At 39.5% G+C, this 15,331-nt stretch overlaps 2 protein-coding genes across 2 annotated transcripts in view; one reads left to right on the plus strand and one right to left on the minus strand.

Annotated features, from left to right (window-relative positions):
* LOC103136014 (high choriolytic enzyme 2-like) overlaps positions 1-8,137 on the minus strand; it is a 14,413-nt gene extending 6,276 nt beyond the window's left edge. The window contains exons 1-2 of the mRNA XM_016669937.1: positions 8,071-8,137; positions 5,821-6,115 (exon numbers count right to left, since the gene is read on the minus strand). Coding sequence (XP_016525423.1) covers positions 5,823-6,115; positions 8,071-8,137 — 360 coding nt within the window. The 3' untranslated portion in view covers positions 5,821-5,822. The remainder of the gene's footprint in view (positions 1-5,820; positions 6,116-8,070) is intronic.
* Positions 8,138-8,717: 580 nt separating this feature from the next.
* The window catches only part of LOC103136017 (solute carrier organic anion transporter family member 3A1-like), a 23,060-nt gene continuing 16,446 nt past the window's right edge, over positions 8,718-15,331 (plus strand). The window contains exons 1-2 of the mRNA XM_007549088.2: positions 8,718-9,373; positions 12,197-12,656. Of these exons, the coding sequence (XP_007549150.1) occupies positions 9,215-9,373; positions 12,197-12,656 (619 nt within the window). The 5' untranslated portion in view covers positions 8,718-9,214. The remainder of the gene's footprint in view (positions 9,374-12,196; positions 12,657-15,331) is intronic.

Here is a 15,331-nt window from a genome sequence, read left to right on the forward strand (position 1 = left end):
CAGAACCCTCAAGCTCCCAGGCCTCTGGTAGAGGACCCGAGCTCAGAGGATGAAAGAGACCACCCACGGAGGGTGAGAGGGGAATTTTTTATTTTTATATATATATAAAAACTGGTTATATTGATGACCTGTTTGTTCTGAAGATCCTGCAGCTTCCACTTCGTCTTCCTAACATGGCGCCTCCTCATCCTGATTCTCACACTGATAGGAGGAACCACAGAGCTCTGTTAGGTTAAAAGCACATCTTCTGAATTTGGGATATTTTTCCTCCAACAGCTTCCAGAGGAGTCACCTCAAACCAGACGTTGGACTGGACTTCATTTCACTGTCATTTGTGAATGTTAGAGCCTTTTTCAACCTATAAAGGTTGAAAAAGGTTATCATTAACTCTCATCAACATCAATATTTCCACTAAATAAGAGGCAAAACAAAAATTGTTTGATAAAGGAAAAGCCTCTCAGACTCTGAGCCTGACAGCACCAAACTATTTTTTTATATTAGACAATTAATTTAATTTCACATATTTATCGCGGTAGAAGCCATTTGTTTGTTAAATACTTAATGAAACATATTTACCGTGTTTGATGTTGTGAATGACGTATTCTCACAGACTAACGAGATAATCAGTCCAAGTTTGTCGTTTATTGAACGTTCAGTGGCTGTGATGCGCCAAGACAAAGGTAAACAAAGATAAAACAACCCGAACAGGTGATCAACTCTAAACCAGTCGCACCTTTTTACTCTCCGTTTCTCTTTGTCGTTTAAGCACACCCGTTGCCATGGCAATCTGTAATTAATGATTACAGATTAATGTACAGATTAATTACATTAAAAACATAACATTCAGTCCGTTACGATATTAGGTTTGCAGGCTTGATATTTATTTTGCGATTATTAATAAACGCTCCCCAAAGACAGCGGTAGTTGATTAGTTAATTTTAAACTCCTGCTCTGCTCGTTATTTTGTCATGGAACCGAAACGCACAGAATTGCGCAACACCTTGTTGAAACAATAATCACTGAGATTATTATTGTTGTTGTGTCATTTATTTGAGCACGTTTTGTTGATCTTTTTTTGTTGTTGTTCTTTAATAAAGTTATGAACGTTTTGATAAGCCAGTCAGAGGAGGACGTGCTGGTCTCAGCGTCCTGGCGGCGTTCAGTTTGTCACCTACCACCAAGATCGACTCAAAACCTTCGCGATCGACGTATTGCACCGCTGCTCTAGCAAAGCATGAACAGTTCAGAAACAATATGAAATGGGGAAAAAAGCGATTTATTAACTGATTATGTCGTGTTTTAGATTGTTCTCGAAAAACTAATCAGTAACGGCTGATTAGTGGGTGAACTCACGGCTTCACAGTGAACCCATTGATTCTTTACAGCTGACAGCCGCTCCCCTCTCTTGCTGGTACTGATTAGTACCTTACCGTACCCCCTTACTTTCACCCCTGCTTGTGGCAACCATCCGGCTGTGCTGAACACCTGGGTGGACCTAACTCCGCCTTTCAGATGAAGCTCCTCCTCAGAGCTGCAGATTCCAAGCTTCTGAGCTTCCACTTCACAGACTAACTCTCCCCCGTGACTCCCTACTCGATCCCTTCAGACTAGCCAGCAACAATTAGCAAACAACTGATTGTACTGCACATCTGCTGAGCTCATTTTAAGAGCTACCCATCAGTGAAACGCCGGTAAAAAAAAAAAAAAAAAAAAAAAGAGTTGTTAGAGGAGCCATGTTGTGTTGACTTCTTGAAGGCGGAGTTTCAGGAAGAGCGGGAGCTTCTTAAAGAGACAGAGGCAGAATTTTAAGGCGTTAAATTACAAAGTCAAATTTCTGTTAAGTCAAGTTAACATAGTTACTCGACTGCTATAAAATGTCACTATGTGCCTGGAAAATGCACAGCATTGCCCCTTTAAGTTTAAATGACGCAAGGTTACCAGGTGCATCTGTCAGTATGCAATTTGACCAGATAAACCTTACTGTTTATCTGGTCAAAGGCTACCAGACTGGTTGCAAAGTCTTTAAAGTGGAGGTGTAAAAGTAAACAGGGCTGAGCACAAATGCACACCACACTTTTAAGATTTTTTTTATTTGATGCAGTAAAATATAACTGGGTTTATGCTTAAACCCTGATTAAAAGAGAAAAAGTTCAACAGGTGCAAATGACACACCAGCCTGTACATTCAATACTCATACCAATAGTTTGCATGGTTAAATGATGCTTGACATTTACCAGGTTGGAAGTGTTGACACTCCACATGTAGAACTAATTACACTAGACCAAAATGAATAGCTTCATGTAGTCGTGTTGCAAACAAAGAGCCTCGACAGTTCAGGAAGTAATATTAATGATTGCTCCCGGCTGTAAGCTAATTTTACTATCCTACATCTGGTTCTTTCCTCTTGTGTGCTTCCTCTTGCAATATCTGCTTGCATTGTTTTTCTCTCTTCACTGTTTTCTTTTTGTTGCCATTAAGCTTATTCGGGGGTTAAAATGACCGATGAAATTTCAAAAGAAACTAGGTCAGACTGAAAAAAATCTGTCTCCGACTGACTTATCCATATCATTGGAATTAGGGCAGAAGAGTTAGTATTTCATGGAGAGAATGTTTTGGTGTCTATTTAGTGTATTGAGCTAATGCTTATTTATTCATTTTTGTTTTTTCAACCAAAAGTACATGTGCTGATTTTCATTTTTTACAGTTTGAAACATCACAACTGCATATTTTAATTATATTATGTTGGGGTTTGATGTGGTAATACAAATCTAACTAGTGCATAACTCTGATGTCAAAGGAAATGTAATTTTCAGAATTGTTTGCAAATAAGAATCTGCGAAATAAGCACTGAATATAACAATTACACTAAACAGAAAAGACTTGATCTTCACATTCTCATGAACAAAAATGACAGGAATAATGTGAAAATATTTAAAGCAAGTAATAATCTGAAATTTAAAAAACCCCTCAAATGTTTTTTAAACATTTGAGGGGTTACAAGTTGGGAAGACCATGCTTGGTTGTGTCTAAATATGTGAAAAGGGATCAGGCTCGGATAAACTGAATACAATGAAAACTAACTCAGGACTTGGCGACAAACAATACATATTATCTATGGTGTGCTTATCTGGAAGACACTTGTTTGCATTATTTTTTTCATTCTTGCACAAAATACACCGCTTTCTTTCCCCAAGTAGGCTATCACATGCAGCGCAAGCTGATCCCTTTGAAATATTAACTTTACTTTCAGTGATGCAGGCAGAAACTCAGCATCCTCAAATAAATAAAGCTTTGTGCTTCTAATTGGTGCTGATCAGAACTGGAGGCAGCTGGCCAGTGTCTCCCAAAGAATTTCACATCCTTGCCCTGTCTTCTCTATTGATTTTGGTCATATAAATCTAATTTTGAGTTATCCCATGCATTGATTTCCTTTATTTGTCATGGTCCCAGAGCCAAGTCATAACAAAGTGGGGGCTTGTCTAGGATTTGAACTCTGAACGCAGGAGTCCGCCCCAGCTGTTGTAAGTTGGGAAGACCATGCGTCCATCACAGTTGATCAACGCTCCAGATGTACTGGGTGAGTGTGACTCCTGGAGTTTCAACCAGTAACCTTCTTGCTGTGATGCCACAGTAAGCACCATCCTATAGCCTGGTTAGCTCCAGTAGCAACTGCCAGTGAATAACATTAGTTTAACGTTCACTCTCATCCCTCTGTGAATTTATGGAGAATCACAACATTAAAATATGTTTGGAATTTTTGAAGAGTACAAATTGATACCAGAGTGGGATATTTGATTTGTTACACAGTTACACCATTAGAACAAGCTTAATAGCTTAGGTGAGAGGTTATGAAGGACCTATTACGGAAAATTCACATTTTGCTCATTTTTGTACATCCATTTTGGGTCTCTATTGCTTCTACAAACAGTCCAAATGCTAAATGATAATAATAAAGAAAATAAATCCTAAGGAGAAAAACAGCTTAAAATTTATAGAGGAATTATTTTATAGCATTTCATGAGGTACCAACTGCCTAAAAAGTGCTAAAAAAAATAATAAATGCACAAATCAGAGTGACAACAATTTTGGATTCTGAGAAGGGGGTGAGGATAATTGTTTGAAAAGGTTTTGCTGCCATCTGCTGACACAAACCCTCAAACATCAGGATGTGTAGTTATATGAAAGCATTTGAACCATTACTGCTTTCTTGTGTGTTTTTGCTTTTTTGTCACCTTTACATGCTTCAGGTCATCAAGGATTTTGTTAATATCAGACACAAATAAGCAGCGTTAAAGGAATAAGCAGCTTTCAAATTATAGTTTCATTTTTTAAAGTAAAAGCCAGTTTGCTTCACTGCCGGCTACTGACATTAAGGGTGTGTGAGACCCTCAGTCTGTCTGTCTTTTCTAAAATATGAAAATATGTAATATGCTATGACAAATTGAATTGAAGCACAGTATTATATATTATCTTCTATAGATTTCTTACAAAAGCAATACTGGTAATTGCTACTCTTTCTTGTGTAGGCAAATAGAGTCCAGAGTTAGAAATATCTCCCTCTTGTTTAATGAAGGGCATGGCAGAGTGTGCAGGAGACGTTTCCATGATGTAGCAGAAGTAGATGGAGAGAGGACAAAAACACAAAAAGCTTCATTAAGTAGAGCCTTCAACCATTCAAAGATAATAGCACCCAGTCTGGTATCTATAGAGCAGATATGTTATAGCAGGAGATGAAAACACCACCATCCCCCTACCCTCATTTTCACACCCCTGCTGGGCTTTAGGATCTGAACACCTGTTTCACTGAGGAGCTACAAACAGAAATGTTCCATCGCTTTGTTCAAACAAAACAAACACACACTTATAAGGAGCATTTCTGGGTCCTTCTGGGCTTTTATATATAGACGTAACAACTGACATTAGTCCTCTTGAATGGAAATCGTTCTGTTTAAAAAAAAAATAATTATTTCATTTTCAGTAATGTGAATCCCATGTTACTGGTCTGTTTTTTTTAACCATTTAATTAACATTGGATTAATTTTATGTTTTTGGAAGTTTCTGATTTGTAATTATCAGAACTGTCCTTTTTTTAATGCTACTCCACATGATTCTTAACGGGGTCATACGGAAAATGCTTTGGGGGAAAAAACAGTATATTGTCCTTTTAAAATTTCTCAAAAATGGGATCAAACTGCATATTGTAAGAAAGATGATTAATAAAAAAAAACACACACACACACACACACAAAAACAAATCTGTTTTCCTTTCACCTCAGTCACAAAAAAAAACTTTTAAAATAAAGAAATATATATACACTCACTGGTGTCAAACAACTTCTTAAGAACTGGTGTGCAATCTAATCTATACTAGTATAATTTTTTTTAATCTGATCTTGAATTTCCTTTGGTACATAAAGTGTTTCTTTTTGAGAGCTGTTCGCCTGCTTTGCGTATTTAGGCAGAATCTTCATGTCAATTCTATTCAGGCCTGGCTCGTGAGATCAGCTGTGGTTAATCTCAATGGCAGTGGTACCACACCACCAATCTGTCACCAAAATCAATGGTAGATCTTGCTGATGCTCATTATTTTTTGGAGGATACAATTTGACACCCAACCTAATATCAGTTCGGGAGATGTTATATACTTCTGGTACCAAACAAAAAACACAAAACCCTAATAAGTAATTTTACATTTCCTTTACTCCAGGAAATCATTGATTTGTCTAAACTTCTGAAATATTTTTAGAGCATTTTCATTCATCTTATTAGCAGTTGTACAGCATATTGATCCTTGAGATGTCCCAGCAGGGCAGCCCCTACCTCTACCCGATCTGGACTCTGGCGTTGGAGATGGGAGTGATGGTCTCCAGTCCATAAGCGATGGCGAAGGCGTCTTTTCCGTAGTGCATGATGGAGGAGTAATCATAGGGAGTGTTCAGGTTGTTGGTGTCGTGCTTATTGAAGTTGTAGGCGGTGTCGGGGATGATGTTCTGCCAGTTGATCCTGACGTAGGAATCGCGGTCGCTCCTGTTCTGCTCGTGCTGGAAGCCCAGAGCGTGGCGATCCCTCTGTAGATGCAGCCCTGCTTGTTTAGTGAGAGCTCCTGCATGCGGAACTGCACAGAACCGTTCTTTAAAACATAATGAACTAACCCTCTAAGATAATGCTGTTTTTAGGTGAGAAGCTTTCCTTACTTTATACAGCGCGGAATAGCACAAAAGTATAATAAGGCGCAACGAGCACTTGGAAAGTATTACTTTGTACTAAATATTTACTCAAATCTATAAATCTAACATAACATTCTACATAATTAACAATACTAATACGCTTTTTGCAAACAACCTTATTAGAACTCACCATTAAAAGAAAACCGTTCATCTGCCATCATCGGAAGCCATGCTAACTAGCCTTAGCGCGCACGGGCCTGACAGACAGCGTTAAGACCCGCCTCCTGGCTTTGATTGGTTGTTTCTAGTTAGAACTGGCACAGGAGCTTGAATTATTTTTTCATGATTTATTTTCTCATTCTATGCTGTCTATACATTGACAATGTAAAAGCCTATGTAAAAAAATAAAATACTTCATTTATATATATATGTATAGGCTATATAAAGAAAAGTCACATACAGCAGCTTCAAACATCCTCTGGCTAATTCAAATCACAGAAAAGCAAACATCCAGCATTCTGTCTTCGGGGGAACGACATTACTTATCTTCTTCATCCACGTTTGATTATTTAGTGGTTTTCCTGAGGACAAATGCATTATGACCCTCTTCTCAGTGGACCTTGTGATTAAGAGGCATCCTAAAATAATGTCCTCAGTGGGCTTGCTCTGCATCAGCAGGCACCGCGCTAGAGCCTAAATCACCAGAACAACTCCAAGAGACGCAGTGAGAAATGGACGCCCTGTCTGCTGAGTCCACACATCACCTGATGGATCGTCCCTCGCTAAGATGCTATCGAATCAGTCCTGATCGGGCATCTTAATTGTTCGAGGATTATTGCAAGAAAAAAACAAGCTGCATGGTGGTGATGGTATTTGATCTTGGCACTCATTCATTTATAAGAACGTGGCCCTTTAGATATTTTTTATTACTCCATATTTTTATTTCTACTGTTTGACAAATAGTAGATTGAATGATAGACATTATTCGTTCATTTATTTATTTCAAGTGGAAATGTAGGTTACTCACCCTGCTATCTTTGCACTAAACCAGGTCTGAGTGTCAACATAGTCTAAAGCTCACATATAGGTTTTACTTAAATACGTTATAAAGATTATATTCCTAAGACATATTAGAAAAGGGACAAGAAATATGGTACAAATATCTTAGTACACTTGGAATAAGACAAAACTAACGTACAGTTAATTTTACTGCAAGATTTAGTAACTTGTTTTAAGCCAATAATCCCTTAATATTCACGAAAATGTAACTAGTTCCAGTAGCAGGTTATTTAACTTATAACAAGAATTTTTTTCCCATGTTATGAGTGAAAATAATTCTTTGAGGAGTAGCTCAGCGATTCAGCGTATGAGTCGGTTGGAAGTGAGGGAGCTACAGCACCCCCTTGTGGATATTATAAAAAACATGTTGAAAGTGTGCAACAAAAATCAAGAAATGGAAAAATTCTATATACTTATAAAAACAATTTCATATAAAGATTCTCAAAAATTATTTCCCCATCAATTTTGTTTGTGCAATTAAAAGAACTACAGAAAAACATCTAGATTTCCTTCCTACTGCATTAGGAGAGACCATTTTATGAATGTATGGAAACAAATTTGTGACTGGGGCAATCTGGTGGTCTCCGAAGACTGGCGACCTGCCCAGGGTGTACCCCGCCTCTCGCCCGGAACGTTAGCTGGAGATAGGTACCAGCAACCCTCCCGACCCCAATAAGGGACAAGGGTGTAAAGAAAATGGATGGATCCATCCATCCATCTATGGTGGTGGCAATCTGGTGGTTCTGCTTTTGATGTTGACGTATTTTTGATAACAAACAGCAGTGTTTATTTTTGTGTTGAAGGCTGTCATAAATAAAAATGTAAGATAAATCATATGAGTTACATCCAAGTAGCCCACTAGGGGGCAGCAGGCCTCCGACCAGCAGGTGTTCTTCCTGCATAACAGCCATATTCAGCTGGTCCCTCTTTCAGGTATCAATTCATTTCAGTTCAGGTTACCTATAAAGCACCAATTCACAACACATGTCATCTCAAGGCACTTCACACGCACGCACGCACGCACACACACACACACACACACACAAAACAATAACTGACGCCACTGACTACCACTAAAGAGATCAAAATAAGTACTGTAGGCTTATTTCCATAAGTGTTCTAGGAGTAAATACAGTAAATAAAAGTAATTATTTGAAACAAACATATCGAACATAGAAAATGGCAAAAATCCTTTGAATCGGAATTTAAAACTGAAATCACATTTATAACCTCCAATTGCCAATAAAGCAATCGGAAGTTACATGACTCGACATTATATTGAGTCGCATAATGTCCGTCACATTATGTGACTCAAAGATGGCATACTAATAAATGCAATAAATAAGATGTTTTTGAACCTTATTTTAAAAAAAAATATTTGCTGCTCACAATGAAATAAAATACAACATTAAAGATTAAAATATTATACTGTCCAATAAAAAAAAATTAATACAGGAATGTGGTCTTAGTGAAAAGTATGTTTAATACTTGCTTAATTTTTCAAAAGTTACTTTTAATCTGAAAAACAAAACAAAAACAACAAAAACGATGGGAACGTATGCTGTTTAAAATATGAGAGCGCAGCAGAGTCTGGGTGCTAATGCAGCATCCCGGATGTAGGGAAGCAACATCCAGTCATCGTACGTACTGGAAGCCGTCATCCATACACTCGCAGCTACGTAGGCTGACATCCACCGAGAGGACTGGTGAGGAGGAGGAGGAGTAGGAGGAGGAGGAGGAGGAAGAAGAAGAGGAGGAGAAAGAGGAGATGTCTGTGACGGTCTCTGTGTTTGTGTTCTCCTGGGCGGACTGTGCTCCTCTCCGCATCCCCGGCCCCAGAGACGCTCCGTTCGGAAGAGACGCCTTCAGTCCGGCTTCTTCTCGCAGCGTCGCGCGGCTTCACCGGCCATCCTAACCAGATGCTCTCCGCCGGACCGGACCCGCTCAGTTTCACGCCGACCTACCCCAGCGGAGCCTGAGCTCGAAGGATGCAGGTGAAAAGCCAGATCTGCACCGAGAGGAGCAGCACGGACGATCAAGAGCAGGATGACAACCAGAAGAAGACCTCCTGCTTTTCCAACATCAAGATTTTCCTGGTGGCGGAATGCGCGCTCATGCTGGCACAGGGCACCGTGGGCGCCTATCTGGTGAGTTCAGACATGTCCGTCTGATGACGGGGGGTCACGGGCAGAACGATGCGTCGCCTCATCCGGTGCCATATTATTCCTCATCCCATTACCATAATGGCATCCTTCAGTAAACACGGCTATTGATTGATGGCTTGCTGCTTCACCCGTCAGGGCCTGCTTGTGTGTGCGTGTTTTTTTTTATTGTGTGTGTGTGAGTGTGTGTGACACCAGACAGCGTCACAGCGCCAGTGTGCTCCACGTTGTTTGGAGAACATATCTCTATGCGTCTGTGGACAGTGTGGAAGCAGGTTATGAAATCCGGGGTTCGTCCATTCCTACCGGCTCTTGCTGCTCTGAAATGCATCGGTAAATAATACAGGAGGCCTTTCACACACACAGGCCCAGGAGATGACGTGATCTCCACAACACAAGACACGAGATTTTTTTTTTCCTCATTAACACCACATTTCCTTTGACAGAGCCTCTCCCCAGCCCCTCTCATTGCTCTGGTATTAATAGATCAGCAGCAGCATTTGTTCCAAGTAGTGAAGAAAATGGAAAAAAAAAAAAAAAAAAAAAAGAGAGAGAGAGAGTTTATGACCTCTGGCAGAATTCATATTTCATCCAATCCAAAATCTCCGATGTCATTTTAAGTTGTAAGTGAAGCCTCATCCTCTCCAATGGATCATCTAACCACTTCCTGGAAGTTGCTTTTGTGATTTTTTAGTTTTTATTTTTGGTTTGTCCTCTGATAGCTTTCAACATAGTCTGATTACTGTACTGCCTGTTCGGTGCAAGGGTTTATTGAGGACAAGGACACTTTTTTTTTTTGTAGCCGTTTCAATGCATGCTGAAGTATAAATTATTAGAACTGATGCATGTTCAGCATGACAACAGGGCAGGACTGTCCAAACTTTTTGTAACATGAGCCTAAATTGTTAAAAGTAGTCCTGAGCCACAAAAACTGCATCTCTTTTGTTATGAAAAATGCAACAACAGTTCTTTTGGAAAAACAAACTAAATACACAATATCTTTTTTAGACATATTTTAGACTACAAGAACATGATATGTGTCCCTTTTTTTGTTGTTGTTTTTCTTTTTTAGTCTAGTTAATACTTTCAAGTAAAAGTTACTGGCTGTTTGAGGTGCTGTGTATTATCATGTTACATGGAATGAAAAGAAAAATGTGGTAATTAAAAGATAGATTGTGTGTTGCTTAAGTTTTCTAGTTTTCACTTTAGTTTGTTTTAAGCATATCACCATCAACAGTCTGCACTGAAGTTCTAAGCTAACACACCTAAACTGGTTTAGTTTCATTGTTGTGCAATAACTGGAATGACTTAAGGTAATGGGTTTCCACACAATGTTCTAGTAAAGTCAACTATTTAAAGTTACTAGTGTGGTGAAATAAATCTGTGCTATGAATTTTGGACAAGGGCCACAAATAGTCCCTGGGATGCACTTTGGAGACCCCTGATTTATGATGTCTTATTCCACAATGCTGGCGTGTATTTCAGTAAGATGACATCCTATCACATGTTCTTACTGTAGTGTAATATATGTCCAGGACTGACACGATAACTCATTTAGATGATAAATTGTCCCAGAAGTTATTGCGATTACTGACAATGTTGTTTCGAGACCAATTTCATGTAATATAATGGTAACCGTATAGTCACACAAGAACACATTCCCAAAGACCAATAAACTTTAAATTCTATTGAACATTTAACACTGGAACTGGAAAACATTTTAGATATCCAAAAATAAATAGACACAACAGGAGCAACAAATAAAATTAATTTTGAAGTCTCTGAAAGACAAAATTGTCCTTCAAAAAAAGAGTTGGCTGAGACCAATGGACAAGATTTAAGACTTTAGTTATCCAGATTTTGGTAGAGAGAGAGAAAAGAGAAAAATGAAAATCATGCAAATGGAACTTATTGTGCTTGTTTTAATTGATCAGCGAGGCTGCCCAGACCATCATACTACCACCACCACTATGTTTGAATCTTGACGTAATGTTCTAGGTAGTGCAGTGTTAGTTTTATGCCATAATGGGACACAATTAGCAAAAAGATCCACTTCTATCTCATCAATCCATATAGTTTATCCCCCGAATGTGTCCGGGATCATCAATATGTTTTTTGACAAATATGAGACAAGCCATTGTGTTCTTTTTGGTCAGTAGTGGATTTGCCGTTTGAACTCTTCTATTGAAGCAAGTTCACTGAAACGTGCCTCAGAAACGATTCAATTTCTGACTGCTGAATCGTAAACACCATTCTTACCTGAGGCAAGTGAGGCTTGAAGGAGATTTCTGAGTGACCTCCTGGATGAATTATTGATGGATTTTAGCAGCAATTTTGGCAGACTTGTCACTCCTAAGAAGGTTCACCACTGTTCTCTGGATAATGGCTCTCACTGTGGTTCATTGTAACCCCAAAGCCTTAGAAATGGCTTTCTAACCCTTTCCTAAAATGACAAAACTTGCTCCTTTTCTCACTGATTTTCTCGATTAGATTGTGGTTAAGTCTTATTCAAGACTTTGATCTAATCTTTAATCTTCTAATTGAACTAATATTAAAAACAACTCCTGACCTGCCAGCAAGGTTCCCAAGCTACACACTACTGCATACTGAACTTAGCGTAATTTTACTGCATGTCACAAAATATGTTCTTATTGAAAAGCATTCAATTCGACTTGAAAATACATTCTATGAATAATTACTAATGAACATTTACTATGGTTAAATACACAGAGACTGTGTGTGATAAAGTCGCAAGAATGGTTCTGGCTAACACCTGTAACACTCATTGTTTATCTGTTTTCCTGCTAGGTAAGTGTTCTGACAACTCTTGAGAGACGTTTTAACCTCCAGAGTGCCGATGTGGGCGTCATTGCCAGCAGCTTTGAAATTGGCAACCTGGCCCTGATCCTGTTTGTCAGCTACTTCGGCGCCAAGGCCCACCGACCCCGGCTGATTGGCTGTGGAGGGATTGTTATGGCATTGGGGGCTCTGCTCTCAGCTCTACCAGAGTTTTTGACTCATCAGTATGAGTACGAGGCAGGGGACTCATGGCATGCCGAGGACGGCAGGGTCATCTGCTCCAACAAAACCAGGTCAGAGAATCGGGACTCTGGTTTTAACTGCGGCAACCGAGCCAACACCAACATGATGTACCTTCTGCTCATCGGAGCTCAGGTTCTGCTCGGCATCGGGGCCACTCCCGTCCAGCCTCTGGGAGTGTCGTACATTGATGACCATGTCCACAAAAAGGACTCTTCATTGTATATAGGTGAGTCACTCTAAGGGTGCGAAATGATAGTCAAGTGTTCATTTTGGTACGCGATGGGATTGTAAGGTACATAAAAATATTAGTCTAAAACTGGATCAAAGTTTTTTTCTGGTGGGTCTTGTACTTTTGATACCTGTCCTTTCATCTTCCTACAAACTCGTAAACATTGAGAGGAATTCCAAGGCATTGCCTTGATATATACAGGGTAGACTGTATCCCACCTCCCAAATGACATTCCTATGACTGTAGACTAGGCCCTAATCCATTTAATCCATTTTCTGGTCCATCCCATCATTACTCATGATTGAGACCGCAAGGCACTTGAACTCTTCCAACATGAGGTAAAGACTGACCCCTGACTCAGAGGAAGGACTCAACTAGGGCTAAACAATTATTTTAGTAGTTGAGTAATCTATCTATTATTCTAATGATTGAGTAATTGTAGTGGCTGTTTCCCGCTGAGATGTTCGAGGCTGTGGCATTGTGAAGTGCCAATTCGGTTTTGCAGTACCCGCACTGAGCTGGGCTATCTTTTCTATTTAGCTTAAAGAGATTCAACACTTTTGACACTTTTAGTCTATTTCTTGGTGATGCTTCTTTCTGTTCCTCACCGTATAGCTGCTATTAGCACTTAGCCTTTGTCAACAGCTCACTAGCAGAAGTGAGAGCGCAACACAAATAATTATCCATCCGAAACACAAGGCGCTAATTGTTAAAACATAACTTAACATAACATAATTTTGAAAATCGAAGGTCCTCCGATGAATCACTACAGCCTTAGACTCAACCTCTCACCTGTTGGGAACCTCAATTTTAGACTCAGGGGAGCTGACACTCATCCTGCCTATGTACACTGATTGTGGAGAATAGAGTACGATTGATTATTACAACCTTGTTGCTTCACGGTTATATGGAAGTGAAAGAAAAAAAAGAAAAAAATTCTTCATTAAATTCTGAGTAGTGTTTTATGCCTGTTTTGTTCTGGAGAAGAACTGTGTTTTTAATAGTCCCCAGAGCTAGAAGCAGCAGCGCCTGATGGGTCCCCTTAGGTGCTTTTACAGTTTGACACAGACGCCGTGTGATGCTGCCAGCATTGGATGCTGATCACACACCTGCAGCTTTATGACTTAAAAGGTCGTGTGACAAGCTGCATCATCATCGCCGTGCCGGACGTAGCCATCAGCAAATCGATGCACATTATCAGAAACTGCTCAGGTAGATTTTGGCCTTCCTGCTTCCTTTTCAGGAGCATAAATTGTGTGAAGGAAATCTGCATCACCGCACCGGCTGCGGCAGCCAGGACTGATGTGTCAGGGCAGGTTGGTTTTATAACGTTGGCGCCCGATTCTAAGTTTACCATCTGCTGTGTGTGCAAAATGAGGAAAATTGTTTCCTAGCCTTTAGACTGCATTTTGTTTATGTGGCAACCACAGCTAAAGCTATACATGTCCTGCTCTTAGAAGGTAGCAGGGATCAGCGTGGAGCTGCCTCAGAGTTGGATGTTTTTGCCTCCAGTAGCAAAATGGGGTTACACGAGGTCTTAAAACACTGCTCATGTTGCCTTTTCTTTTATGATTTTTTTTTTATTCAAGCCTCTTTACTCTGATACCACAAAAGGAAATCCTTTGTAACCAACTGCTTTCAGAAGTCAGCTAATTGGTTAATTATAGATTTAGTGATGCACGATATATCAATGCTAATATCGGTATCGGCTGATATTGGTCATTTTTTAACATATCGATATCGTCCCAATACATAAAACTAGGCAGATATTTACAACCCGTATTTATTGCCATCTTGTTGCTGTTTGTTTCTGCAGGTGAAGAGGAGGAGGAAGGTCATGTGATATTTTTTTGGCCATGTGACAACGTTATAAGGGATGATAAAAACAATTTATTACATCCTTTTTAGGTAACTGTATAACTGCGACTGTGTTTCACAGTAATCATAACCACACAAACACAAATAATCCTCTTGGGAAAAAAAAAGTTGTAAAGCGCTTCTTTATGGCACCAGCCATATAAAGATGTGGTGATTTTCATCACGGTAGTTTTTGGTACTTATTTATGCTTTCATTGAACAAACAGTGGAAAAAATAGTAACCCTATTTTGAGAAAAATAATTTGGAGCAATGGTTTCCTTCCAGCTCATTTGTGTTGACCAGAAAGGTGGTTCCACGAGGCACGGAGTCTGGAAGTCTAAAGATATAACTGCTTTCAATAGCTTTTTCCATGTAAAAGCTACTGAAGTCCATTTTATGGTTTTCTTTTACTGCACAATTATGGGAGGTACTGTAAGTTGGGAAAAATAGTGGAACATTCTGCACAGGCAAAGTTAGAAAGAATATTGTGTCTTGTACTTTGCTTGCAGTCATATAGTTTAGGTTCCCAGGAGGAAAGCACTTTCTGCGAACATCAGCAAACTTTCCCAGGCTGGCAGTAGAGCATTGACTTACAGTAGCAACTAGGAGGCTGACATAACGTGCATAATAGGCTGTCTGTCAACGTTACCTAGGTAACAGTCGAGAGACAGTGCTGTGTGCCATTCCCATTCTTCATGCAGCTCAGCAGCCTGCCATTAGCGGATAGCCATCAGAGTAAGTAGACAGAAAGAAAGAAAGAAAGAAAGAAAGAAAGAAAGAAAGAAAGAAAGAAAGAAAGAAAGAAAGAAAGAAA

This window comes from Poecilia formosa, unplaced genomic scaffold, assembly GCF_000485575.1.
Source record: "Poecilia formosa unplaced genomic scaffold, Poecilia_formosa-5.1.2 Scaffold29, whole genome shotgun sequence".
Taxonomy (NCBI): domain Eukaryota; kingdom Metazoa; phylum Chordata; class Actinopteri; order Cyprinodontiformes; family Poeciliidae; genus Poecilia; species Poecilia formosa.